We start from the raw sequence: 27,541 nt of genomic DNA on the forward strand, positions 1-27,541 counted from the left end.
AGATAGATGTGAAATGACTTAAAGCCAGTGTACATAACCCAAACTATGCAGAGGAGGGAAGACTAGAACAGCAGGGGGAAAGAAGACAGATGGGAAGAGGTAGAGAGTCAGACTATTTCAGATACAGGGCTGCAAACTTACTATCATTGAGTTGAAGGCCTCCCTCCCCCAGTTTAGGTTCTACTTAGGTATGTTTCCATATGCACAAAAAGTACTAGTGATGGGGTGTGCCCCCTGCAACCCAGGCAGAGAGATGTGGCTGCACTACTCATGTAATGAACTATATCTACTCCAAGATTACTGTAATGTTTAAGTGTTGGTATAAGAGGACAGCGGATACAAATCCGCCTCTTGTTAGTGCATTTTATGTTCGGATAGTGGACTATACCAGGTTTTGTCAATCTTCATATGCAGTTAATCCAAGTCATTATAAATCTATTTAAAGAATTAACTGTTTCTCCCAGGATAATGCATGACTATCATCAAATGATGCTTATGCATTTCCCAGTGAAAACTGACAGTCTCGTTCACTGACTTTTTATTTTTATAAGAATTAAAAACAAAATCACTCTGAATAACTTTCTGTTGCAGATGTCAAGCTTGCCTTCATTTTTTTCCCAGATTTATGCAAGATGCCTCAAATCCCTGAACCTTGGCCGAAATGCTATCCAGAATGAAGGAATTCACAGACTTAAAGAAGCACTCATCTGTAACCGTTCACTGCAGAATTTGGGACTGGTTGCAACAAAGATCACCTGTGAAGGTACAATAAATTTCCTGAAAAAATACAAGCAAATGGATTTCTGTTCTGTTAATGAGCCTAATATTTTTTATTACTGACATTAAGTGTTGATATAATGTGCAGAGATGTAGCATCTATGTATCTATTGTGTGGGGAGTTTGGAAGTTTACAGGCATAAAAGCAATGCCAGGCTAGAAACGGATAAATACAGAAATTATAAAAAATATACAAAAAATTGCTCTGTCATCAGCATAATGAAGGGATAAAGTTTAAGCATACCCTGGAAATTTCTGAAAATGTAAGAATTGTAGCCTGAAATACGTAAGAAATTTGATTGCAGTTTACTGGCAGCACATCAGGAGTGGGGGTGAAGGGTGATATCACCATTGCCACATATGTGAAGGTGGGTTACCATTTGTTGATCCTAAATCTGACAGGAGACTGTGACCACTGCCCCTGAATGTGATGCCTAAATCGCTGTTAACATTGGGGTCTGAATCCCACCACTGTCAACCAAGAGTGAAATAATAGTAAGAAAGTGCATGCAAGTCTGTTTAAAGGAATTAGTTTACATAGTGCAACCTGGTTTCACAAGCATAAAGAGAATGTCTACTGCTGTATGGACTTCCATCTGCCACACTCAGACTGAACTACAGCCAGGCCACTTTCAGAGCTATGTATTTGACCCAACACTCCCACAGAGCCCTGTCTCTCTGTGAACCAATACCTTCTAGAGCCGCTTTATCTATGGTAGCTGGCTTTCACACAAAGCTTGATTTACACACACACACACACACACACACACACACACACACACACACACACACACACACACACACACACACACACACACACACACACACAAATTCCTAAGGTTGACTAGCAGAAATCTGCAATTCCCCACAGTTTTCTTCCTGGTACAGTAGTACTGTCATCAACCTAGCGAAGTCAGAGACTTACATTTATCTGCTACTCCTAAATCAAGCCAGATATACCAGTTAATACTTCAATAGTAGTAGGCCTTAAGCAATCTACAGAGAGATGTGTGGTGTACAGCTTGCCAGCCAGTAGTGTAAGTAACGATTAACATCATGTCAGATAAACAACAGTGCATACATATACCTATATTAAATAAATACCAACCATAAGTGGTTTATGTAAATAATATATTGCAAATACAGAGTAAAATATATGTATAGGCACTCTTGAGTCACCCCCACTGATCTCCCTAAGCTTAGTCCTGAGGTTGGACGGCGCAGTGGTGCAGAAGTAGCATCACCTCACAGCAACAGGTTCTCCGGTTTGATTCTCGGCTGGGTGCCTTCTGTGTGGCACTTGTATGTCCTCCCTGCATTCGTGTGGGTTTCCTCTGGGTGGTCCAGTTTCCTCCAACATTGCAAAGACATGCATCTGGAGCATTTCTCCCCAGGCCTCTGCTGTAAATTGGCTTTGTTCCATGTCGGACTTTCCCGGTAGACAAATGTTAAATAAAAATAAATAAAGTTTATAACCAATTCCAGAGCAGACTGTTTGTGGGAATCATGCTCAACCTCCCACTCATCCCCATTTTAATCCAGAAGCTCCCCCTACCCTGTCACAATACAGTAGTTCAAAGTGTGAAAAGCCTGTGGATTGCTGGAACATCTCCCTGTTTGTAAAGAGAAGATAGGGCAGTTGCTTGATCCATTCCCTGTTAAACTGGTCTGCAAATGCCCTCAAAATTATCTTCCATTTAGACTTAAACCTCTTCACCAGCCCATTGTCTGTGGAAGGTCGGGGGGTTAGTCTTTAAGGTGATTTATGACACAAAACTTTTACAAACATGCCAGTAGGTCTGACATAAAGTTGACACCTCTATCCATCATTATTTTCCTAGGAAATCCTACCCTGCTGAAAATATCAGGCAAAGCATTTGCTATCTTCTCTTCTTCAAAGTAAGACAGAGTCACTGCTTCTGGGTACATCGTGGCATAATCCAACACTACCAGGATATATTTCTTACCTGTGGAACTTGGGGTACTCAGAGGTTCAACAATATCCATAGCTACACTGTGAAATGGTTCCTCAGTAACAAGCAATGACATCAAAGAAGCATTAGCTTTGTTTCCCTTCTTGCCAAACTTCTGGCACTGCTCACAGGTTCTAAAAGTACCTTGTTAAATCCTTTGCAGTCCCAGGTCAATAAAAGGACTGCATAAGCCATCATTTTGTATGCTTTATGTCCATATGGTCTGCAAAAGAAATAGCATGGATTATGGTCAGAAGTTCCAGTTTGTAGACCATGAATACTTCCAACTGCTGCATTACTTTTCCCTGAAGCTGTCCTTCAAGGATCCAGTCCCTCTGCAAAAATCCTATGTTCCAGTATATGGATTCCTTCTGTCTTTAAATACCAGGATCCTTCTTGGCTACCTCCATCAAGTCTGTAAAGAAAGATCTGGGAATTGACGCCCCCTCACCCCCTTTCAGATCCCCTTCCAAAGGAAGTCTGATACCCTCTGCCAGTGGTGCCTCATGTTCTGGCTGTCTACTATCACTTTCCCCTCCTCTAGAAGTAGCAGCTTCCAAAGGAAGCCCATTACCTTTCCTCAGCTGTGGCTCAGATCGTGGGTCTTTGCTACTGACCAGTTCCATCTCTGAAGTAGCAATATCATCAGCCCCAGATGGGGCTCTGGGTTTTGGCTGGGCCTCCACCCTACTTTCTTCGATAAGTGTTTGCCTTCATGCTTGGTTGCATGAAACTGCATGCACATTTGGTACTGTACTATCAAAGTCATTCTCAATTAGAACATCAGCAGGAATGTCCTCAAACACAGCTGCTTGCTTGCTACTTTGTCCTTTTCCAGTCCAGATATATTCTGAACAATGTTACCTGAAAAGGTTTCCCACATTAGGCCCTAAATTATATGGTCTTTCAGGCAACTAGTACTCCAGTCTGACTACTGCAATTTGACTATGGTTATGTCTGAGACTGTGTCCCTTTTGCAGTAGCCTCCTTCCCCTCTACCAGGATAGGATACAGACTCCTGTACTAGTTAGCCGCAACCTGTTGTCTCTAAACAACCCGCTACAACAAAGTGCTGATCTTGTTTGATGTTTCCTGAGACATAGTCCCCTCCCCCACCTCAGTGGACAGCAAGGCTGTACATGCCCATTCAGTTACATTTCAAACATCTAACTCCAAATCCTGAACATGTACCAGAAGCTATGGGTGTACCCTTCTGGGTGGCTTGGGCTGTCCCCATGGGTTCTGCTATACCCATGTGCAGTGCTGGGTCCCATCCTATGTAGTGGCAACCTGCTTGTGAGTTAAAGGTCCGTTTTCCTCCCCATCTTCTCAACAGAGTTATGTTCCCACCCTGCTAGCCACATTCTCATGTAATCAAGCATAGTGCTAAGGGCTTGTTTCCTCATGAAACCATCTACTTTCATCTCAGATGTGGTAACCTTGTAGCCACTTACCCATCTGAGAAAATAAGTCCTGATTTCTCCAATATACTCAGTCATAATTTCATCTTTGTTTGAATAGGAAGTGTGTTCCAGAGACTGCCCTTGTATCCACTCATACATCTGAGAAAATAAGTGCTGATTTCTGCAATATGCTCTGTCATAATTTCATCCATGTTTGTATAGGAAGTCTGTTCCAGCCATTGCCCCTTGTTTGAAACACACTTCCTATTCACATTAAGCAGAGCCTTCATCAAGCCCTCTTCAAATGCAATGTGGATCATTGGATGGGGAATCACTAATTCACACCTGGGAAAGTGCCTATGTCCTTTATGGACAGGAGCAACCTGTAAGATACTCAGGGCATAGGTACAAATCCATGCCTTCCTCTTGCCCCTAGGAGCCATATATTGGGTCAAATTGGATTATATTGGCTAGGTTTTAGGGGCTCTTCAGTCGTTAGCCTAGTAATCTCCTATGAACTTATGAACTTATATTCTCTAAACATTTTTCTGTACAGTTCTGGTGTCAGTTTATAAAAAGGAAGTAAACATTCTTTAATGCTTGCATACTTTATATAATCAACATCAGTATCTTTAGAAACTGCATGCATTCCTTTACCCATGAGCAAGGGTGTTAAAAGCCTCACCTACTGCTCTTGGTCATCTTGGTGCTGAATACACACCCTGTCAAAGGCTTTTATAAAAAATCCAAATCAACCCCTTCCGTATATTGAGGAACAATATTTGTACTGACCTGGATTTCTTTTATGTGATTCCCCCCTCAGCATTACTAGTGTACTTCTGACATCAGAAGGTCATCTACTTTTCTTTCTGGTGCTGATTTTCTCTCTCTTCTGCTTCAGCTGCCTTGAGTTCCTTGTGCTTCCATTCTAGTGCCAGTCTTTGTAATTCCTGCAGGGCTGCAAATACCTCTTCTGATTGAACTGACTGTCTTTTTTTTCCAAAATGTTTTTATTCATTTTATAACAAAATAACTTAACAGTATAGTAACAAGAAAAAACAAACTATGTACAATGTCCATAACAACTAAAGGGGCAATATACATAGGAGAACACTTACTATTTCACTAACAGATTAGACAATTTTGTCTAAGCAATTAAATGATGAGTTGTGTTGTTAGTCCTTGCTTTTATATTAGTAATCTCATTCTTACAAATGTATTTCACAAGATGAATAAACTCAAGTTTAAAGTCAGGAGTAGACTGGGATTTCCAATTTTTAGTAACAATTTTCCTTGCCATAGAGAGGATAGACCATAGTAAAAATGTTTGGTTTTTAGTAATGAATTCAGGAACAAGAACATTGAAAAGGATAAGGGAGCCAGAAATTATACAGTTGTCATTCAATAGAGCTTTACAAAGATGTTTAAATTCTAACCAAAATGGGGAAATTATTTTGCAATTAACAACCACATGTATCCAGTCAGCATCATCTTTTTCTGAGAATACTTGTCTATTAACTTCACTCGAATAATTCCAAAAAGAAATATCTGTTTTGCTAAAATCATTTCTGAGAATGTTATAAATAACAGATATGTATGAAGTGTTCTTGGGTGAGCTATTAATAATTGTTGAGATAAAATCCAAGATTTTTAAATCATTCTTACTGTATGCCTCTAATGAGGGTACGAGCTTAGTATGTATAAAATCCTTACAAGTTTGAATGTCCAACCAATTGCAATTTTGCAAACTATATCTGCTGATCAAATAGTTTGAGAACTTATTTTATTAGCTGAGAGAAATTGATTCCAATATAATAGGTCACCCTTCTTAAGTTCTAGCATTTTCTGAGTATCAAAAGATATCAAACACTCATTTGTGTAAGCAATAGAAAACATAATTATTAATAAATTCTTAATTCACTGATTAGAAAACATAAGTTTTTTAAACAACAGCAATATTTGGTTTATAAGAGGTGTGAGAACAAGTTTTGACCTTTCACTTTGAATGTATATTTTTAAAATCCATATAAAGATGTTTGTATGTATTTGAGTATATGGTTCAAGCAATGTCCTATTACTATTAAGAAGTAAGGTTTCATGCATTGATTTCCAATATGATATATAAGAAGTATTATTTCAACGCAACACTATGTTAATAATTGCAGAGTTTAAATAAAAATCAATATTTGGAAACCCTATACCTCCTTCATCCCAGCTTGTGGTGTGCCAGAGAAGAGAAATTCTTGTTTTTTCGGGAAGTTGAGTAATAAGTTAATAATTTTCTGTTTAATTTTAACAGGTGGGGGAATTATTAAAGCTTGGCCAATGAAAAAGATTTTAGGTAACAGTATCATTTTGAGTAAAGTTAGTCTGTCTTCAAATGTGAAGAAGAGTCTGTTCCAACTGTCAGTTAAACTAGTAATTGAGTTTATAAGTTGTTGGTAATTAGATGTGAGTTATTTGTTTATAATTAGATTCAATAATGATACCTAGATATTTAATATGCGTGCCCTCCCAGGTTATGTCGCTTTTTGACCTAAGTTTCATAATAACATTTTTATTCACTAGAAGTGCCTGAGTTTTTTGATTGAATTTTAGACTAGAGATGTTTGCAAAAAAGTCTAGATTATGTAATAGGTGAGCTACTGAATTTTCAATATCATTAGAAGTTATTAGTAGGTCATCAGCAAACAGTTGTATCTTGGGGGATAATTTGCCTGACACTTTATATCCTTTAATGCTGTCATTATTTCTAAAATAATTTGCAAGAGGCTCAATAGCCAGTGCAAAGAGTAATGGGGAGATGGGGCACCCCTGTTTAGTACCTCTTAATATTTCGAATGGGCTAGGTAGATACAATCCAACCTTTACACAGGCTATGGACTTTTCATATAGTTTTTTTTAATCCTATAAAGTTTGGGGAGAAATTGTGTTTTTGCAGAGCTTTAAACAGATATGGCCAACTTATGGAGTCGAAAGCTTTATCTATATCAAGGCTTAAAATAGTTTGCTAAGTCTGTTAAGGACAGTAATCTAATTACATTGTCTTGTACCGTTCTGTTTTTGATAAACCTGGTTTGGTGTTCATGAATTAATATTGAAATAATATTATTGAATTTGTCTTCTAAGATAGACATGAATATCTTGTAATCGATGTTCGCAAAGAAATTGGCCTGTATGATGTGCAAAGATCGGGCTCTTTTTTTGGTTTTAAGATGGGAGATATGATAGAATATTTCCATGAGGGGGAATGTTTGCTGTAGTTTTAACTTCTTGAAATGCATTGAGTAAGATTTTCAAGATGTTATCAGGTAAGGGTTTGCAAAATTCCGGAATTAGACCATCCAGCCCTGGTGTCTTTTTTGTCTTAACATTTTTTTTTGTTTCTTTAATTCTTTAAAGGAAAAGGGTTTGTCTATGTTATTAATATTGTGTTTGGATAGCTTTTTTTGAATATTATTAGCAAGAAAGGTGTATATACTTTTGTTATCCCTCGTAGATGAGTTATTATTGTTAATATCTTGTAATGGCTTTTAAAACATAATAAGATAATGTTTAGATCTGTGACTATAATAGTCTGATTATTTCTAGTGTATTTCTTTTATATGACTTTTTTCATTTAAATATTTAGATCTAATTGTAATCCTGTGCATACTCTTGGGATTAATTAACTAGGATTGTAATCTGATTTTTTTTCTAGATTTATTGATATTTTATGCTGCATAATATCCTGATATTCCTTGTTCAGTTTACATATGTCAGCTGATGCAGATTTGTCATTTGCTGTACGTTTTAGTTTTAGTTCATCAATTTCTTTTTGTATGTCTACCAGTTTTTATCCCACTCTTTCCTTTTATTTCTATACCAACTTTTGACTTTACCCATGTAACACTACCTTTAAAGTGTCCCTTAGGATAATATCTGAAACCTTTCCATTATTATTAGCATCTAGGTAAAGCTATATTTCATCTAGAAACCATAATTTAAATCCTTGTACTGTTACTAGATAAACAGAAGTTTAAGGGGTCAGTATTAAGTGTTACATTGAAGGTGATAGCATTGTAGTCAGACATAGGGCATGAAGTCAGGATTACATTATCAGTTTTAGCCAGAACTGGTTACAAAGACTGTGTCTATGTTGGTATGTGTGCCAAATCTGTAAGAGTAGTGAGAATATTTCAGGGACGATAGTATTTTTATACTGTCTGTCAATTAGGTTTCTGTCTATTATGTAGTTGTTTAAGTGCTTGTTAACAGGGGACATCTTGAAGGGCTTAGAGCTTGTGGTATCAGTGGGGGACAAGATACAATTAAAATCACCTGCAAATAGTAACTCCACTTTAGACTTTAATGTTATGGTGTCTAAATGTTTTTTCAACGTTTTAGTCCCAATACCCGGTATCCAGTAGGTGTTTGAAAAAGTGTACATCTTTTTATCTAGTTTTAGTATGACTAAAGCAAGCATACCATCATCGTTTGTGTATGAGCCATTTATTTCTGGAATTCTCATTGATTTTCTGTGTAAAATTAAGACACCTCTTGTTTTATGGCTGTAGGTTGAACTTACCAAAATCTTATAATCCTTAAAGGTTAATTTGTTTAGATCTTCTGTTACCAAGTGGGATTCCTGAATGAATGCAGCATCTGCTTTATGTAGCATTAAATATTTGTTGGCACTAGACCTTTTCATGGGGTTATATTTTAAACAAATCACCTGTAGAAAGGATAGTCAGGTCATTGTGAATGAAAATATTTTTAGGGTAAAAACCTACATGGAAAAAATGTCCTATTCTAAGAAATGGAAATGTGTAGAGCATCTAAGCCTTGTTTTGGGCACGTGTTCAGACAGGATGGTGTGCATTTGTCAAGATCAGGGAAGAGAATTTTTGCAGCAGATATTTTGCAGTATTTGACAAATGTTAGGCAAGATTTTTGCCAGGTCAAAAATGTAACAGTTCTCAGATAGCAAAATTTGATGCAGCTCTGATGGTTTCTAATGCTAGAAGAATTAATAATAATTTTTTGTTATTGGAAAATTTGCTACATTCCCACAAGACTGATGTTGTTTGTGAAACATGGTTAAAGAACAATGACTAGAAACCAGTTCTGTCAGGGTATAAATGTTTTGACTGTAACAGACATTCTAACAAAAATCAGGTAGCGGTGTTATGATAGGGATTAAAGATGCCTGTGATTATTGCATGTTCAGTGATAATACCAATGCTACAGACTGAGTAACTGTGGTAATAAAGACAACTCTTGAACATATAACAATTGTTGGAGTGTATAGACCACCAAAGTCAAGTGCAAATGACATAGAGGAATTCATACATTTCTTGCATAAAACACATTAGGGAAGAATAATATTAGCTGGGGACTTCATTTTACCAGAAACAGACTGGAATAATATTGATTCAACTATGTTAGTAATGAAATCATTCACAGTGTATATTCAGGAACAACAATTGCTTCAGCTTGTAAAAAAAAAAAATACCAGGGAACAAAACATACTAGACATTGTGTTCCCAAAGAAATTATTGTAACTTCAAGTCAAGTTTTACCACCATTGATGTGTAATGATCATGGGGTTATAAATGTTCATTTGTTGCTAGATAATTCTGCAAAACTGAAATCTAAGCCAAATGCACAGAAGGTTAATTACAGATTATATGGAAGAAAAACAGTCACTATATAAAACTAACTGAATTGAGGTGTTCAGTGGAAAAACTGCAGATGGAATGTGGAAAGTTTTGAAAGAGAAATTGTTTGAGTGCAAAAAATCAAAAAATGTTTAATATCAGGATCTAGGCATACGACATTAGGGGGATATATTTCCATAAGAACAAAATATCTGATTAAGGTGAGAGACAAAAAATATAAGAAATGGAAGAGAGGTTAAACTACAACTTTGAAAACTGAAATAAACAAGCTGGACAAACAGATTAAGCATAATGAGAGACAAGATAAAGAAAATTAAGAAGAAAATTAATATAAGATATTGAACATAATAGGAAACCTTTTTTAGATACATAAGATTTGGAAGGAATAAAGTCACACAAATTGATAAACTGTGTGGAGATTCTAAAATGTATTCTCAGACACAACGGATTATAGATATGTTTACAAAATCTTATGCAAAACAGTTTGGCTCCACAAAAGGGGTGATAAGTTGTCTAAGTGACATCCTGGTAACTCCAGAGACTGGAATCAAATTACATTATATTGAAAAAGAACTGCACAAACTGGATCCAAGCAAAGCACTGGAGGAGATGGAATTAGTAACAATGACCTGAGAACACTTCTGCAAGAACTTCCAGTACCATTATATCTATTCTTCACTAGGTCATATAAATATGGGGAGATTCCTCAAGATTTGACACATGCTCTTATTAAGCCTGTCTTTAAGGGAAAGGAGAGTAGGACAAACCCAGATTCATATAAACCTTTAAGTCTACTTTCATGTTGTGGAAAAACAATGGAGAAGGTAATATTGGATAAGTTATTGTCAGAATTGGATAAGATGAGACGTGAAACCATATATCAACATGCATATGTTGAAAACAGATCTATTACCACCTGTAATATGAGATTCTATAACTATACAATAACAGCTATGAATGAAAAATTGTGCTGTGATGTAATTTATATAAATTTAACTTCAGCATTTGATAGGGTCATACACAAAACACCGGTCAATAAATTAGCACATCTAGGTATTGATGTACTCTTGATAAGATGGGTAGCTGCATGGCATACAAATAGGACATGGCAAGTATCATACAGCAACTGGACAGGTTAAATCCTTGGTTACAGTCAGAGTGTCCCACAGGGCTCTATCTTAGGCCCTTACTTGTTTTGATTGTATCTTTCAGACCTAACTTTTTCATCTGATGTGTTCTACAGTCTATATGCAGACAGCCTGAAATTGGGTAAACTGATTACATGTGTTACTGATAAGGTATGTCTGCAAAGTAACTTGACTAAATTGACCATTTGGGCACAGGAGAATAGTATGCTGATAAATACATCAAAAACTAAGTATATGAGATTTGGGAGACATAAATTGAAAGGTGAATATTTAATACGGCACACAGTGATTGAAACTGTAGACTCATTTAAGGACCTGGGTATATGGGTAGATTCAGCTATGAGTTTTTCTAATCATGTTAACCAATCGGTTAATGATAGTTATAGAACTATAAGTTGTATAAAAGGATTTATAAAGTCTAGGAAATCAAAAATAATGAAGTCATTGTTAGTTACATTAGACCCAAACTTGAGTATGTATTAACAATATGGAAACCCTATAAGAAAACAAGCATGAGTAAACTGGAAAGAGTACAGTGGAAATATGCCAAGGACATCCATGGATGTGAAAATTTAAATTATTATGAAAGACTAAAATATGTGAACTTGTACAGTGTCTCTTACAAATATCTAAGAGGAGATCTTATTCAGGTATATAGGGTATTTAGAGACTACCTCTGGGAATGATTGGGGTTATCAAAAATTACTAGAAAATCATAGGATCATAGGATCATAGGAAGTTACTAGGCTATTGGCTCTGAGGCCCTTATAAGCCTAGGAAAGAGTTTAGCCCATGTTTAGACAAGTCAGCACCCAAGGCCCTTGTCCAGCAGGGACACAGGTGGAATCCCAGGGGTGTATTTTCTGTTTCCCATCCGGTTATCCAGGTTGTGCTTAAAAAGGGATAATGAGGTACTCTGCTTGACATGGAAAGGGAGTCTATTCCACAGATGGGGGAGTCTCTGGGACACAAATCTGTCCCACCAATAAGTCCTATTGATGTGACAGATCAGGTTGAGGTAGCACATGCAGCTTAATCAAGTGGGGCTTGACCTGCGGATATGCAGCAGTCCCATCAAGGCGGGGTCTGAGATTGCTTTGTATGCCAGAAAGAGGTCACCTCTGAGGAGTCTGTATGAAAATGAGTAGAGGCACAAGACTTTTAGCCTATCTGTGTAGGGTAGATGTTTGAGGCCCTGGATTCTTCTGGTGAGGAACCCCGGTGGTCTTGCCAGCTGCTGCATGTGCTTTGTGATGTACATGCCAAAGGGGGCATCGTACTCAATAATTGGCCTTATAAAGGAAAAATACAGGGATGCTAAATCCTCTTTGTCCCTGGATGAGATACCCTTACTTATGAGGTGGGCCATGTAGAAAGCTTTCCATACAACGGAAACAACATAGCGGTCAAAAGTCAGGTTGCTATCAACCTGGGTGCCCAAACCCCTCATGACTGATTGCATCCTTAGGACTCTGTTATTAATGTGCTAATATGTGGGGGTATCACTCTCCCCAAAGGGGATGATGATGATGCATTTTTTGGCATTCAGCTTGAAGCCATGTTTCTGGCACCAGTCATTTATTTGGGTGAGACCCTCTTGGGGGATGTCCACATCACTTGAGGAATTGATGACCACACTCAGCTTGCAGTCATCTGCAAACTTGGTCAGCCATAGCCCACTGGTTTTGGCCTGCACCTCAGAGAAGAATATACTGAATAACAGAGGCCCCAAGACTGAACCATGGGGTACACCGCTCATTACTGGTCTACTGCTTGAGGTGGCTTCCCCTATTTTAATTTAGTGGGTTCTATCACTGAGCCAGTTTGCTACCCATCTGATAACATATGGATTGTTGACTAGCTGAGAAAGTTTATCTATTAAGCCCAAGTGGGAAATAGTGTTAAAGGCTTTAGCCAAGTCAAGGTAGGCAGTGTGCACCGTCTTCCGCTCGTCCATGGCTTTGGTGACTGTCTCAAAGAAGTTGACCAGATTTAACAGACATGAACTCCCCCTTGACAAAGCCAAACTGTGTGGGGACGAGTGTTTGGAGGTTGCCAATGTCCCTGTTAATGAGGTCCATGATAATCCATTCCATGGCCTTGCAGATCAGGCTAGTTAGTGTGATGGGTCTATAATTTCCAGGATCAGTGGATGCTCCACCTTTTTGTAAAGGAATGACAGTGGCTGTCCTCCACTTGGCTGGGACAAACTCAGTACTCAGGCTTTGGTTGAATAGGGTGCCTAATGGTGCTGCAAGCTCATGCCTGAGTTCATGTAGGATGCTGCCTGGAATGTTATCGGGTCCCATGGAGGCTGTATTTTTTACCATTGAAAGGGCAGGGATGACCTGTTCCCTTGAGGTAAGGGGAGGGGGCAGGTACTGGGGATGTCCTGATTTACTGATGGGGCAAAAGAGGGGTGAAGTTTTTGCTGAATCTGTCAGTCAGTAGGTTGGTTATATCTACAGCATTTGTGTATGTGGTGTCCTTGACCACCAGTTCTGAACAGATCTGGGTGTTTCCTTTGAGATTGCAGACATATGTGAAGAAGGCCTTATGATTGTCTTTAGTATATGTAGCCAGTTTGGACTTGAAGTTGGCTTTACAGGATTTCACTAGTGCTAGGCACCCTGTCATATGCCTTCTCTAAGTCTACAAAAACACAATGCAACTCCTTCTGACCTTCTCTGTACTTCTCCATCAACACTCTCAGAGCATCCTTAGGACTCTGTTATTAATGTGCTAATATGTGGGGGCATCACTCTCCCCAAAGTGAAACTGGCTCTTGTTCAAACTAAGGAGAGATTGCTTCCAATTGGGCACCTGTTCCTTCTTGGTCCTGGACATCATTTTTTTCCTTTTGTTATATAGTTTATTTATTGCAGATGTCCACCAGACAAGTTTACTCTTCCTTGTGGAGGATGATTTTGTCCTGTCAGGTATTCCTGATTCCATGCAGCTATATAAGTGCTTGTATAGTACTTTAGTGTAGATTTGGAGGGTCTATATTAGAACATCGAACATCTGGACAGAGGAAGAATGACAAGGAGACATGGTGGTGGAATGAGGAAGTACAGGAAAGTATACAGAGAAAGAGGTTGGCAAAGAAGAAGTGGGATTGTCAGGGAGATGAAGAAAGTAGACAGGAGTATAAGGAGATGAGGTACATGGCAAAGAGAGAGGTGGCAAAGGCTAAGGATAACACATATGAAGAGTTGTATGAAAGGTTGGACACTAAGGAGGGAGAAAAGGACCTGTACCGATTGGCTAGACAGAGGGACCAAGCTAGGAAAGATGTGCAGCAGGTAAAGGTGATAAAGGATAATGAGGGAAACATACTCATAAGTGAGGAGAGTGTGTTGAGGAGATGGAAAGAGTACTTTGAGGGGTTGATGAATGAAGAAAATGAGAGGGAGAGAAGGTTGGATGATGTAGGGATAGTGAATCATGAAGTACAATGGATTAGCAAGGAGGAAGTAAGGATAGCTATGAAGAGAATGAAGAATGGAAAGGCTGCTGGCCCAGATGACATACCTGTTGAAGCATGGAGGTGTTTAGGTGAAATGGCAGTGGAGTTTTTAACCAGATTGTTTAACGAAATCTTGGAAAGTGAGAGGATGCCTGAGGAATGGAGAAAAAGGGTTTTGGTACCGATTTTTAAGAATAAGGGTGATGTGCAGAGCTGTAGTAACTACAGAGGGATTAAATTGATCAGTCAAAGCATGAAGTTATGGGAAAGAGTAGGGGAAGCAAGATTAAGAAGGGACATGATGATTAGTGATCAGCAGTATGGTTTCATGCCAGCAAAGAACACTACAGATGCAATGTTTGCTCTGAGAGTGTTGATGGAGAAGTACAGAGAAGGTCAGAAGGAGTTGCATTGTGTTTTTTTAGACTTAGAGAAGGCATATGACAGGGTGCCTAGAGAGGAGTTGTGGTATTGTATGAGGAAGTCAGGAGTGTCAGAGAAGTATGTAAGAGTGGTACAGGATATGTACGAGGGTAGTGGACAGCTTTGAGGTCTGCGGTGGGAGTGACAGATGCATTTAAGGTGGAGGTGGGGTTACATCAAGGATCAGCTCTGAGGCCTTTCTTATTTGCAATAGTGATGGACAGGTTAACAGATGAGATCAGACAGTCCCCGTGGGCTATGATGTTTGCAGATGACATTGTGATCTGTAGTGAGAGTAGGGAACAGGTGGAGGAGACCCTGGAGAGATGGAGATATGCTCTAGAGAGAAGAGGAATGAAGGTCAGCAGGACTAAGACAGAATATATGTGTGTGAATGAGGGGGAGGATAGAGGAATGGTGAGGATGCAAGGAGTAGAGGTGGCGAAGGTGGATGAGTTTAAATACTTGGGGTCAATAGTTCAGAGTAACGATGAGTGTGGAAGAGAGGTGAAGAAGAGAGTACAGGCAGGATGGAGTGGGTGGAGAAGAGTGATTTATGACAGACGAGTACCGATTTGTGACAGACAAGTACCTGTAAGAGTGAAATGGAAGGTCTACAAGAGGGTAGTGAGACCAGCTATGTTATATGGGTTGGAGACAGTGGCATTGACAAAAAGGCAGGAGTTTCAGCTGGATATGGCAGAATTAAAGATGCTAAGATTTGCACTGGGTGTGATGAGGGTGGACAGGATTAGGAATGAGTATATTAGAGGGTCAGCCCAGGTTGGAAGGTTTGGAGACAAAGCCAGAGAGGCACGATTGTGTTGGTTTGGACATGTGCTGAGGAGGGATGCAGAGTATATTGGGAAAAAGATGCTAAGGATGAAGCTACCAGGTAACAGGAAAAGAGGAAGGCCTAAGATAAGGTTTATGGATGTGGTGAGAGAGGACATGCAGGTGGTTGGTGTGACAGAGCAAGATGCAGAGGACAGGAAGAAATGGAAACAGGTGATCTGCTGTGGTGACCCCCTAACAGAAACAGCCGAAAGAAGATGATGATATTAGAATATCGAATGTTATAAATAGCGACCGCACACATGAGTGAAAATGCAAGACCTCAAAAACATTATTGTGGGGGCTGTGCCCCCCACACTCCCTGCTAAATATATATTCCAGCTCTGAGATTGCACTATAGTGAGGAAAGGGCAAACATTCCGATCTTCCCTGTACTGTGATAAAAAAAAACTTCAAGGTCCTGCATTTTCTCTTATGTGAGCGTTCGCTATTTAGAACATTCGATGTTCTAATATAGACCCGATTTGGACATTGGTGCCAGTTGCAACAGAGAGGGAGGGGGCTGTGAATCTATTTATACCATCCATCAGGAGGTTGTAATCAGCTTTGGAGAAGTTTTTTTGTTTGACCCTACCTAGAAGGGGGTCATGGGAGATGCTGACTTCGAAAGTGACCTCTTTATGGTTGGATCTTACCTGGGAAAATGATACTGTAGGGGTGCTGCAGTGGTTACTCATGTTGGTTAATACCAAGTCCAAGATATTATCACCTCTTGTAGGGGTATCGACTAGCTGTTTCAAGGCATTTGCACTGATAAAAATCAAGGAATCTCTGGGCATTTGCATTCTGGAATGAGTAGTTTTTCCAATCTATGGTTGGGTAGTTAAAGTCTCCCAGGATCAGGATAAAGGTTTGAATCCTGATAGATATGAAGAGGTCCAGATAGGTGGAGTGGGCATCTTGAGTCAAATTTGGGAGCCTGTAGCTAGCTATGATTTGAATAGGGGTCTTGTCCATGGTTAACTGTACTTGGAGTGTCTCCTGTGTCTCATACTTTTTGACCAGCCTGGAGGTGTGTTTATCTTTAATATATATTGAAACTATCTCCTTTGGGTTTGCTGCCCACAGCTTGGGATCTAAATGTATGATAGGATGAGTAACCAGTTAAGGCTTGGGTGCTCTCTGCAGCTATTAACCAGGTTTCTGTTACTGCACAAATGTCAGCATCTTCCATGGTTAAGAATGCTTGCAGTGAGTGCAGTTTCATGTTTAGAGCATGACCTTTAATTTGCACTTGGTTGGTTTTATCGATTTCAGGACTTTTCCTAAAAAAGGCACTATGGGGGACGTAAGTGCCTTTGCCAGAAGCCTGAAGCCCCAGTGAGACAGATGCAGGCCATCTCTACCAAAGCATCATGGTCTGTTGATCATATCTTCCCAGGCTGTCAGGTACTGGATCCCCCTGGAATGACACCAGAAACTAAGCCAATTGTTAAAGTCAACCTATGTAGAAGACTCTATGGGAATGAGAAGTGTACTAATTGGTTCTCTGACAGACTAGCCAATGCATGGAAGAGACTACCAAATTACTTTAAAGCATGTACTAGGTTAGATATTTTTAAGAAAAGCCTGGACACTTATTATGGGAACAAGTGTTTTGGTATATTGGCAAGCTAGAAGTGCATTAATTCCCATGCTTGAAATATTTGCATGTATGTAACCTACTGACATTAATAGATATAACGTTAAATATTATCATTTGATGGAGACTGCCATTATGAGTAAAATTAAAAAGTGCTTTCCTTGATTCATTATGACAAATACATCTTTTAAAACTGTTATGGATAATTTAAAACTCTAAATTTGAAAATAAAACTGTATATTTTAATAAACTTCTGCATGGATGAACTATATCCAGGCTTACTATATCTCTCATAGAAGCCACAAACTAAACCTCTCATGACATCTAGTGGTAATTTCTAACTACTGCAGGTTAATAGCATGCAGAAGGGAAAGGGCATGTGCATTAAAACATACAAAAGGAAACATTCAATTTAATATACTATGTAGACATGAACTAAAAACATGAAGCTGTATACAATTTCTTAAAATTATTTTTATCTAAACAGACCAACTGAGATAAATTGATTAATCCTAATAATTATTTGTTGCTATGAGTAAATACAGGACTGTAATGTCATTAAAGCAGACAGGAAAAAAACATGCATTTAAAACTGTCACTGCCAGAAACATATATGTAATTCTTATTTAAATATAAATGTAATTTAGATTAAATAAATCACTATTTACAGTAAAACATATGCTTATAAGCTTTTTTAGATGAAAAATAATTGCTAAATGAATGAAAACACAGTTCAAATGATCATTCTTAAATCTGATTGGCTGTTAGAGTTCAGTGAAGAGAAACAGGTTCAGAAGTCATGTCTACTTCCTGGAAGACAGCACAGATTGTTTCCCATGCATCTGTGAGCTAACTGAAGCCTTTAGAAGCTTGAGCTTATCACAAAGTTGTCAAAATTTTATCAGAAAAGTAAGTAGGCAGGAATTTTCTAGTGAAGTAAAGCTTTTAAGCATAACTTGTAAAATGATGAATACTTAAAATAAAGGCTACAAGTTACCAACCATACACAGTGATAATATACATTAGCTAAATGAAGCACACTGCAGAAGTTCCGTTAAGTAGTAAATGTATATATAATAATAAAATGTCACCACGTTCTTTTTAATTACTTAACAGTAACACAATAAATATTTCTCTCTCCTGCAGTGATTAAATACTATGACACTAGTACTAAAACAGAAAGGGAAGGCACATACATGAAGAAATAAGTATAGGATATAAAAGAAATATATATAATTATATGAAATGAGCAAGTGATTTTATACCATTTCACTGGTGCTATGCCATGTATATAGAGAGATAAAAGTATAAAATAGTTTGCAGTTGGATAATATTTTGATTTACTTAAATTTTGAGTGATATATATTATTTATAAAGTTAGCATTGTAGGGGGAAAGATAGTACAAGAGGAAAAAAAGTTACATTACCTTCTATTTATGATTCCACGCTATTTAGAAGGGAGAAAACAAAAATTTGCATGAAATGTGAAGTTATATGTAATCATTTGTCTCTGGGTTTCTTTTTTCTTTAATAGTCCACTCATTTTTTGAAACTTGTCTTTTTAAGTTCATTGAATAATCCATGGGTTCAGGTTGACTTAAAAGGTTATTTTTTTGGACAAATGTGGATGCTTCTTTGAGAAGGTCAAAGGTTTTCTTTCCTTCTGGCAGAGATAGTCTTATTTGCTGGGAATATGAGTTGTGCTTTGATTCCTTCCTTTTTTAATGATTTTATTAGAGGGGCACATGCTCTTCTTTTGGACATTACAAGGGGGTGAAAATTTGTTGTCAAATCTGATAGTTTGGTCACCAAGATTTAATGGAGCAAGGGACCAGAGAGTTCTTAAAACAAGGTGTTTGTCTTGAGTGGAGATAAATCTTACAATAATAGATATTGGATGGCTGGTTTACTGGACGCAGAAGTTGTAGTTAAAGACCTGTGTGCCCTTTCTATCCCAAAGGATAATGCTTCAGGTAGATTTAGGATTTTAGGAATCCAAGAAGTCAGGAAATTAATCATATTGTCACCCTCCATCTGCTCCGGGATGCCATAGATTCCTATGTAGTTTCTAATGGTTCTATTCTCAATGTTGACTATCTTTTCAATGAGTCTGGTGTTTTCTTGAAGAAGAAAGGGTACTTATGTATTATCACAACCAGATTTTTCACAGCATGTAGCGATATAAAATAAAACCTAAAAATACATACTGCTCATGTTTTTGTCTGTACTTTACTGCCACGTTTCTTTGGCATGGCAACAAATGTTGCCAAAGTTCTGTTATTCATGTGTTTGAGTAACACAGATGGGTAATTATTTTACTGTCAGTTGTACAACACAGGTTTTGAATTATTTCAATATGCTTTCAATAAAAAAAGGAAAAATACATACTGCTCGTGTTTCTGTCTGCACTTTACTGTCAGCATTTGTGTTATTTTAAGTCCACCTGCTGCACGTTTCTTTGTCGGGGCCACAAATGTTGACAAAGTTCAGTTATTCATTTGTTTGGGTAACACAGATGCGTAATTATTTTACTGTCACTTGTACAACACAGGTTTTGGATTATTTGAAGATGCTTTTCTGGGATTTGCCTAATATACAGAAGGAATCCATTCAGTTATTTCAGATTTACGGAGGTTTTCTGAAAAGTAAGGAATGCAGTTCAGGGCGATAGCAGACATGGTAAGTCAGGCGTGTGTCTGTAAGGCAGCCAAAACAGGAAAACAGGAAGAGGGTTTCTTATATTGTTCGTGTTCCTAAAAGTAATGTACAGTATTTCTGGTAGTGCTAACAATTTACAATAACAATTGCAAGTGTTTCATACACTCGTATCTGTGCAGGTATGCGCTTTTCGCAACCACAACAATCTGGTTGTGATAATATGCAACTACCGAAGAAAGTCTATGTTTTTCTCTCTTTCTGTTAACCTGTAGTCTATATCTGTTACAGAATCTTCCAAAGCAGCAATCTGGGCAGTTTGTTGTTTAAGGACTTCACTTAATAAAGTAATTTGTTTGGTGGTATCTTCTTTTATATTGTCCAATTTTAAGTTTAATTTGTCTATTTTACCCTCCAAGTCTTGAACTGTAATAAGAATTGCCTGCATTTCTTTCTTCATTGGAGTTTCTTGCTGAGAAAAATTGGAGCTGCTTACCTTCCTTTGTGAATGTGGTTTCAATGTCCCTTCTGTTTGAAAGTTTGACAGGAAAATATGAAAAATTTAGCTTATAAATTATACCAACTTGTAGCTTATGACTTCCAGAATCTGATTTTAGTAGTTTCAGGTCTTTGTTGGCGAAATTAAATAGAAAATCCTGTCAGGAAAAAATGAAGACTGCAGAGCTCAAGAACTCTGCTGCTTTCAGCTTGCCATCCAAGCCACGCCTCTCAAACAGCATTTTGAACTGACTCTCTTTGATTGGGCTCCTGAATATTTTCTCCATTCTATATAGTGTTCAAGCTGTCACTATCTCCTCTCTGGAAATATTAGCCTTCTAGATTCACCTGGCTTTATATGCCTTTGCCAAATGAGCTACTGACATTTTAGCATGCTCGTCAGCAGAGTTTATTTTCCACCTATTTCTAAACTAAGCTCACTAAATGAATTTAACTGCGGTGTACAACCAGACCTCTGAATATTTTACCCTGAGGCTGTGAAGATTAATACACAGGCATTTCCTAAAACCCTGTGTTAGGCTGAATAATGTCAGTTCCCTATCCTCACCACTGGACACCAAATGCGACACTAGGCAGTGACCACTGCTACCCAATGTAATGGTAGGCTGGGACCACTGCCACCCAATGTGAAGCTGGATAGGGATGACTGCTACCCAATATAATGGTAGTTTGGCACCCACTGAACCAAAATGTGATAGGGGACTGTAACTACTGTTTCTGAATGTGGTATCTAGGTGACAAGATGTCACCCATTAGCATCAAGATGGCTAGCATGGATGAGGTGTGAATCCCACCATTGCCAACCAAGGATTAAGTAATAACAGAAATGTTAATGCAAAAAAATAAGGATGAAGTAACAACAAGAGAGTGAACACAAGTCTATTTCAAGAATTAATTTACAAAGTATAACATGACTCCAAGACCCTAATGGAATATGCACTGCTATGCTCAATATGGGCTTCCAAACTCCAAACTATGATTGAACTGCACACAAGCTACTTACAGAGCTGTGTCTTTGCCCTAGCATTCCCACAGACCCTTGACTTACCATTCTCTCTGTGAACATATGCCTTTCAATGCCCCCTGTGTATATGATAACGGCCTTCCACATAAAGTATTATTTTCATAAACACACAAACACACACACACACACACACACACACACACATACAAACATGCACACACACGCACACAGACAGGCAAACACTCACAATGCACATACACAAACAATTCCTGTGAAAGACAGCTTTTCTTTTGGCATGATAGTGCTACCTCCACTCTGAGGGAAGTCAGAACCTTCAAGTTACCTGCAGTGCCAATTAATATTTCTTTCACTAGTAGCAGGCATTAAACAGTCTGATGGAAGATATCTGCCATACAGCTTGGGCGATTGTTGACTTTAAAACACACTGGTATGTGCAGCACCAGCAGCAAATACTGCCCCCTGAGGTACATGTTCTATGTGTTATCACAGCCCAGTTTGGAAGGTCTGAGCATTTAAGACGTCTTCATTGCTTTTCTTAAATGCTAAGCACTTCATCACGTAAAATTATAAGAACAGTTAAAATTATTTATATTAAATAACTGAAGTTGGTTTCACTCTTATAAATACATAAACATAAAAATTGAAGTAATACATATAAATATTTATCAGCGTAGATTTTGCATTAACTTACCCTTAGAACTTGACATTTCCTTTGTGCATAATATGACTTTAGATTCAAGACAAATAAAATAAATAAATAAATAAATAAAATTTGAATATTATTATAACATCAGTGTTATAAAATAATAAATGTTTAGAAAAACAACATAAATATGTGGAAAAAGTAGAATTATGTTTATGAAAATACATTGTAGGGGAGATTCAGAAACTGCTTGGCATAATTATTTGAGGAGGAATAGGCAAAGCATTTTTGGTAGGAATTAAATTGTTAGTAGTGATGTGTACATTCAAATAAAAATATGATTGAAAATATTTGAAAAATTATTCGATTTCCAAAATTTGGATGCTTCGGTTTTTCTTTTACATACACATTCGCTTTTTAATTAACACCTACTAAAATATGTTTACATTACTTGTAAATAACTTAATTGTAAGTAACTGAAGAAGTTTGCTGAGAAAAATATCAATATTCTAAGCATCAACCATTTCCCACCCACAATTGTGCAAACTTCAGTAGTGTGTGAACTTGCTACTCAACAGTTTAAATAATGATTGTCATCTTTTCAATAAATAACTATAGTGCATACATATAGTTATAATAAACAAATACTAGTCAGAAGTGCTGAAAGCTAAATAAATTAACTTTACTTCAATAATAAAAATCAATAAAAATAGACAGAATGCTTACAGTGAAAACTTGGCTAGGCTTATACTTAGTATAAGACTAACGCTAGAAAAATCAATGAATAAAAAAACTTTCCCAGACTGGTGATCCTACAGCTGGGTCAAGATCACATCTCTTCATAATGTCCAGTCATATAGCATGTTTCCCCCAACCCCCAACCTTAAAATAGAGAGGGTGAATTATTATATAAAGAAGACTGTACAAATGAGTGTTTGGGGTTTTATTCCAAATATAGATGTACTCCAAGGGGTTCCCTACTGTAATTCTAAGACATGCAATTGTGAATTGTGGAATTACAAAAAGGAACCAATAAAACTAGACCAGAACAGTAAACATCAGGGATTAGTATTCTCCTTTAAAGTCATTTTTAGGGGTGCTGCACCCACCCCCCACCCCCTTCACACACACACACACACACACACACACACACACACACACACACACACACACACACACACACACACACACACACACTACCACAACTTTTATATATTAATTTAAGATTGCAATACCTCTGAAAAAAAGAGAAGATTTAGAGATACAGCAGTTTCTGGCTTATTATATCTATGTCCAGTTTTCACACATTCAGTCTTGCTATTCTGAGACGCATATTTCCAAGTTTCAAAATTCAGAATCATTGCTGTAAATGGTTATAAATAAGAATATTGCACTGTTTTCACTTCTGTCATCACCCTTGTATTACAAATTGTGTATTACTATACATGTATTAAATGTATTGTTATTGGAACTTATCTCCCCTTGCCTCCCCTGAAAATGGGGTTCTATACACATTCAGACGTTCCTTGCAAACAAATGTCAAATAAATAAATAAATTACCATCTCAAAGTCCTCACATTCTCACAAAGGATGGAATCCATACTTACCAAAAATGAAATAGGATGTGCAGGGTACACTATACTGAAAGCTGCAAGTGAAAGAGCTTTCTTAAAAGCTAATGTTTACCATCTGTATAAACCATCTCCCAAATGAAGTTAAAAAGCTGCAACCATGTGCCCATGTTACCAAGACAAATGTTTGATAATACACGACAACAGTTAATAAAAAAAGCACATTGTACACATTTGGCAGCTGATTAATGAAACTGCCTAGTAGCAACTTGTATATAGTCTCATTTGTATACAACTTTTGTTAATTTCAGTGTTTTCTACCTGTTTATTATATTCACTTTAAGAATGTGTGTATGCATTTATGTACTGCTTTTTGAGCCTGGGTCTTGGTGGAAAAGGGTCAGCAGAGCAGTCCATTTACCTAGTAAACAAATAGTAAATCAAGCCATTAAAACCATTAACCAATTTTTTTCAGGATGCCCTACTCAATATAAATCCAAGCCAGGCAGAGATATCCTGTTAATTCTAAAAATAAATATTTAGCACTTACAATGGAGTCTTTCTTATAAGATCTTATGTCATCAAAAATATAGATATTCCAATAATAACTGAAACCTGCTAAAAATATCATATTGTTGTCTGATCTTTGAGGATTACAGTGTCTTTGAACAGCAGAAATTAAGTAGGAGATGTCATATTCTTAGTGAGGGAACATATCAATGTTACTGAATTCCACACTTTTGACATAAAGGCAACATACTTGTGTTATTATGATTATCAAAGTTGCCAGGCTATGTATTCTAGTATACAGAGTATTCAAATCCTGTACAGATGACTTAAAGAGTTTAAACTCCAGAGGGACTGATTGTATAAAGGTAGTGATGGACTTGTTAAAAAAATGGACTTCCATCCCGTCTGAAGAAATATTTATCCAGCGAGCACACAGGACAGCATGGAAACCAGAGCCCAAAGCCACAAGGGCTAGACCCATCACTGTGCACTTCAGGTCTTACAAACAAAAAATTGCTTCATACCTTGTGACAGCCAGGCTTAAAACTGAAGGTCAGAGACAGCGCAGTGTTTATTGATCAGGATTTCTTTTATGTTACCTGACCAAAGAGGAACACTTTCATCATGTTGCTCAAGATCTTGAAAGAGAGAGGTGTGTGATAGAGACTGATTTACCCAATGACATTAAAACTGTTCCAGCAAAATTCACTTAAGTCTTTTGATAACCTAAGTATGCACTGGACTTCTTGAAAGAACAGTGAACCAGAGGAAGGAGTTACAGGATGCAGGACTACAAAGGTGATGGCAACCTCAGAGAATGAACTTGTGGAGGAAGGACAAGCAAGAAGTGAATCAGAAAGTGAAATTAATGAAAGATGTGAGATGGAGAACGGCAGAGAAGCAGCAGAATTAAGAAGAGTTTAGCCTTTTTCTAGTGTTTTCCAATGTCTCTCATGAACCTTGAAACTTTATAGCTGCCTGGTCGCTAAAATCAGGAGCAAGGAGAATGACGAAGAAATGGTAGAAGAAATAATACTGCACACTTGTTTCTTTTTTGTCCGTTCTTCCCTACTTCCTGTTGTTGTATTATTATTCTTTTTATGATTTGTGATTTCACAAGCTCAGTTTAGGGGGGAGAATGCCTTGATGACTGAAACATTTAGTATGTTGCATTTGTTTTTGTTGAAATGTGGTGGGGGAAGGTGGAAGAAATTCTGCATGCAGCTTTGCTGTCCTAACCGCCATGTTGGCATACAGTATATATAAAAAGTTTAGACACCCCTGTTAAAATGCCATAAAATACTTTGTTGAAGCACCTTTTGATTTAATTACAGCATTCAGTCTTCTTGGGTACACAGCTGCCATCAATTAAAGAGACTCTGATTAACCCCAAATACAGTTCAGCTGTCCTAGTAGGATTTTCCTGACATTTACTCAGTTTCCTGCTACAGCAAAAGCCATGGTTTGCAGAGAGCTTACAAAGCAGCAAAGGGATCTCATTTTTGAAAGGTATCAGTCAGGGGAAGGGTACAAACAAAAATTACACAGCATTGGATATACCATGGAACACAGTGAAGACAGTCATCAAAAAGTGGAGAAAATATGGGGCAACAGTGACATTACAAAGAACTGGATGTCCCTCCAAAACTGATAAAAACTGGTCAGGGAGGCTGCCAAGAGACCTACAGCAACACTGAAAGAGCTGCAGGAATTTTTGGCAAGTACTGGCTGTGTACTACATGTGACAACAATCTCCCATATTCTCCATGCGTCTGGGCTATGGGATAGGGTTGCAAGACAGAATCCTTTTCTTACACAGAAAAACATCCAGGTCCGGCTAAAATTTGCAGATCAATACATCAAGTCTCCCAAAAGCATGTGGGAAAATGTGCTATGGTCTGATGAGACCAAAGTTGAACTTTTTGGCCACATTTCCAAAAGGTACCTTTGGCGCGAAAACAACACTTTGCATCACCAAAAGAACACCATCCCCACAGTGAAGCATGGTGGTGACCGTATCATGCTTTGGGGTTGCTTTTCTTCAGCTGGAACTGGGGCTTTAGTCAGGGTGGAGGGGAATTATGAACAGTTCCAAATACCAGTCACTTTTGGCCCAAAACCTTCAGGCATCTGCTAGAAAGCTGAAAATGAAGAGGAATTTCACCTTTCAACATGACAATGAACCCAATGGCTTCACCAGAAGAAAATTAAAGTTTTGAAATGGCCCAGCCAGAGCCCAGACCTAAATCCAATAGAAACTCTGTGGGGTGACCTGAAGAGGGCTGCGCACAAGAGATGCCCTCACAATCTGACAGATTTGGAGCGCTTTTGCAAGGAATAGTGGGCAAATATTGCCAAGTCCAGATGTGCCATGCTGATAGACTCCTACCCAAGAAGACTGGATGCTGTAATTAAATCAAAAGGTGCCTCAACAAAGTATTAGTTTAAGGGTGTGCACACTTATGCAACCAGCTTATTGTATTTTTTTATATTTTTTCCCCTAACAGATTTGTTTGTTTTTCAATTGAATTGTACAGGTTATAGGTCACATTAAAGGTGGGAAAATTTTTGAAATGATTTACTGTGGTCTCATTTTTTTTTTATATCACAAAAACTTGGCATTTTAACAGGGGTGTGTAAACTTTTTATACCCACTGTATGTCCATCACTGTTAACATGTTTTATTTCCTTGTCCCACAATCTCTGATTTGAGAAAATATGTTGTAACCATATTAATGAAGAAAGACAGGCAGAGGGAAAAAGTGTAAGGGAAAGAGAAAAGTCAATTTATGCAGATTTACGAAGGCAGAGTTAATAGATACCAGGGTGAAGCAATTACTGGTAGGTATGACCTAGAATGTTGAAATATGTGCCCCCCCCCCCGCCCATGTTATACTCTTGCGATTGGTGGAAAACTGCATTAGTAATGAAGGAGGAGAGAGACATTGAAAGGGTAAGTTCTGTAGTCACATACAGGAGTGACTGAAGCTAAATGAAGATCACAGGGGATAGGGTCATATATACTTTAGTTGGAAAGAGTCAAGGGAATGGCCCACACCTCTAATGGAGGAAGAAAAGAGAAGAGGAAAGAACAGATTAAGCAGGGTAAGTAGTTATTTAAGTTATGATAATCTTTAGGACATCAGATACTCGTACAATAGCAGGGGAGGTTGTGGGGCAAGTTCATAGGAAAATATACTGTACAAGATGGGAAGAGTGAAGGGGGGAGCAAACTGAACAAGAAAGTAAAAGAAGAACAGGTTGGGGGAGAGTAGTAGTAGTAGCAGCAGTATTAGTTTTAGTATAAGTACAAATCTAATTATTGAGGGCAACATTCTATGTGAAAACGTATGGCGTAAGGTCCCACT

At 37.9% G+C, this 27,541-nt stretch overlaps 1 protein-coding gene across 1 annotated transcript in view; it reads left to right on the top strand.

Annotated features, from left to right (window-relative positions):
* The window catches only part of LOC122804663 (protein phosphatase 1 regulatory subunit 37-like), a 1,708,176-nt gene that overhangs the window by 976,657 nt on the left and 703,978 nt on the right, over positions 1 to 27,541 (top strand). The window contains exon 9 of the mRNA XM_044074645.1: positions 622 to 763. Within this exon, the coding sequence (XP_043930580.1) occupies positions 622 to 763 (142 nt within the window). The remainder of the gene's footprint in view (positions 1 to 621; positions 764 to 27,541) is intronic.

Source organism: Protopterus annectens, chromosome 6.part0 (assembly GCF_019279795.1).
Source record: "Protopterus annectens isolate FY-2018-M chromosome 6.part0, PAN1.0, whole genome shotgun sequence".
Taxonomy (NCBI): domain Eukaryota; kingdom Metazoa; phylum Chordata; order Ceratodontiformes; family Protopteridae; genus Protopterus; species Protopterus annectens.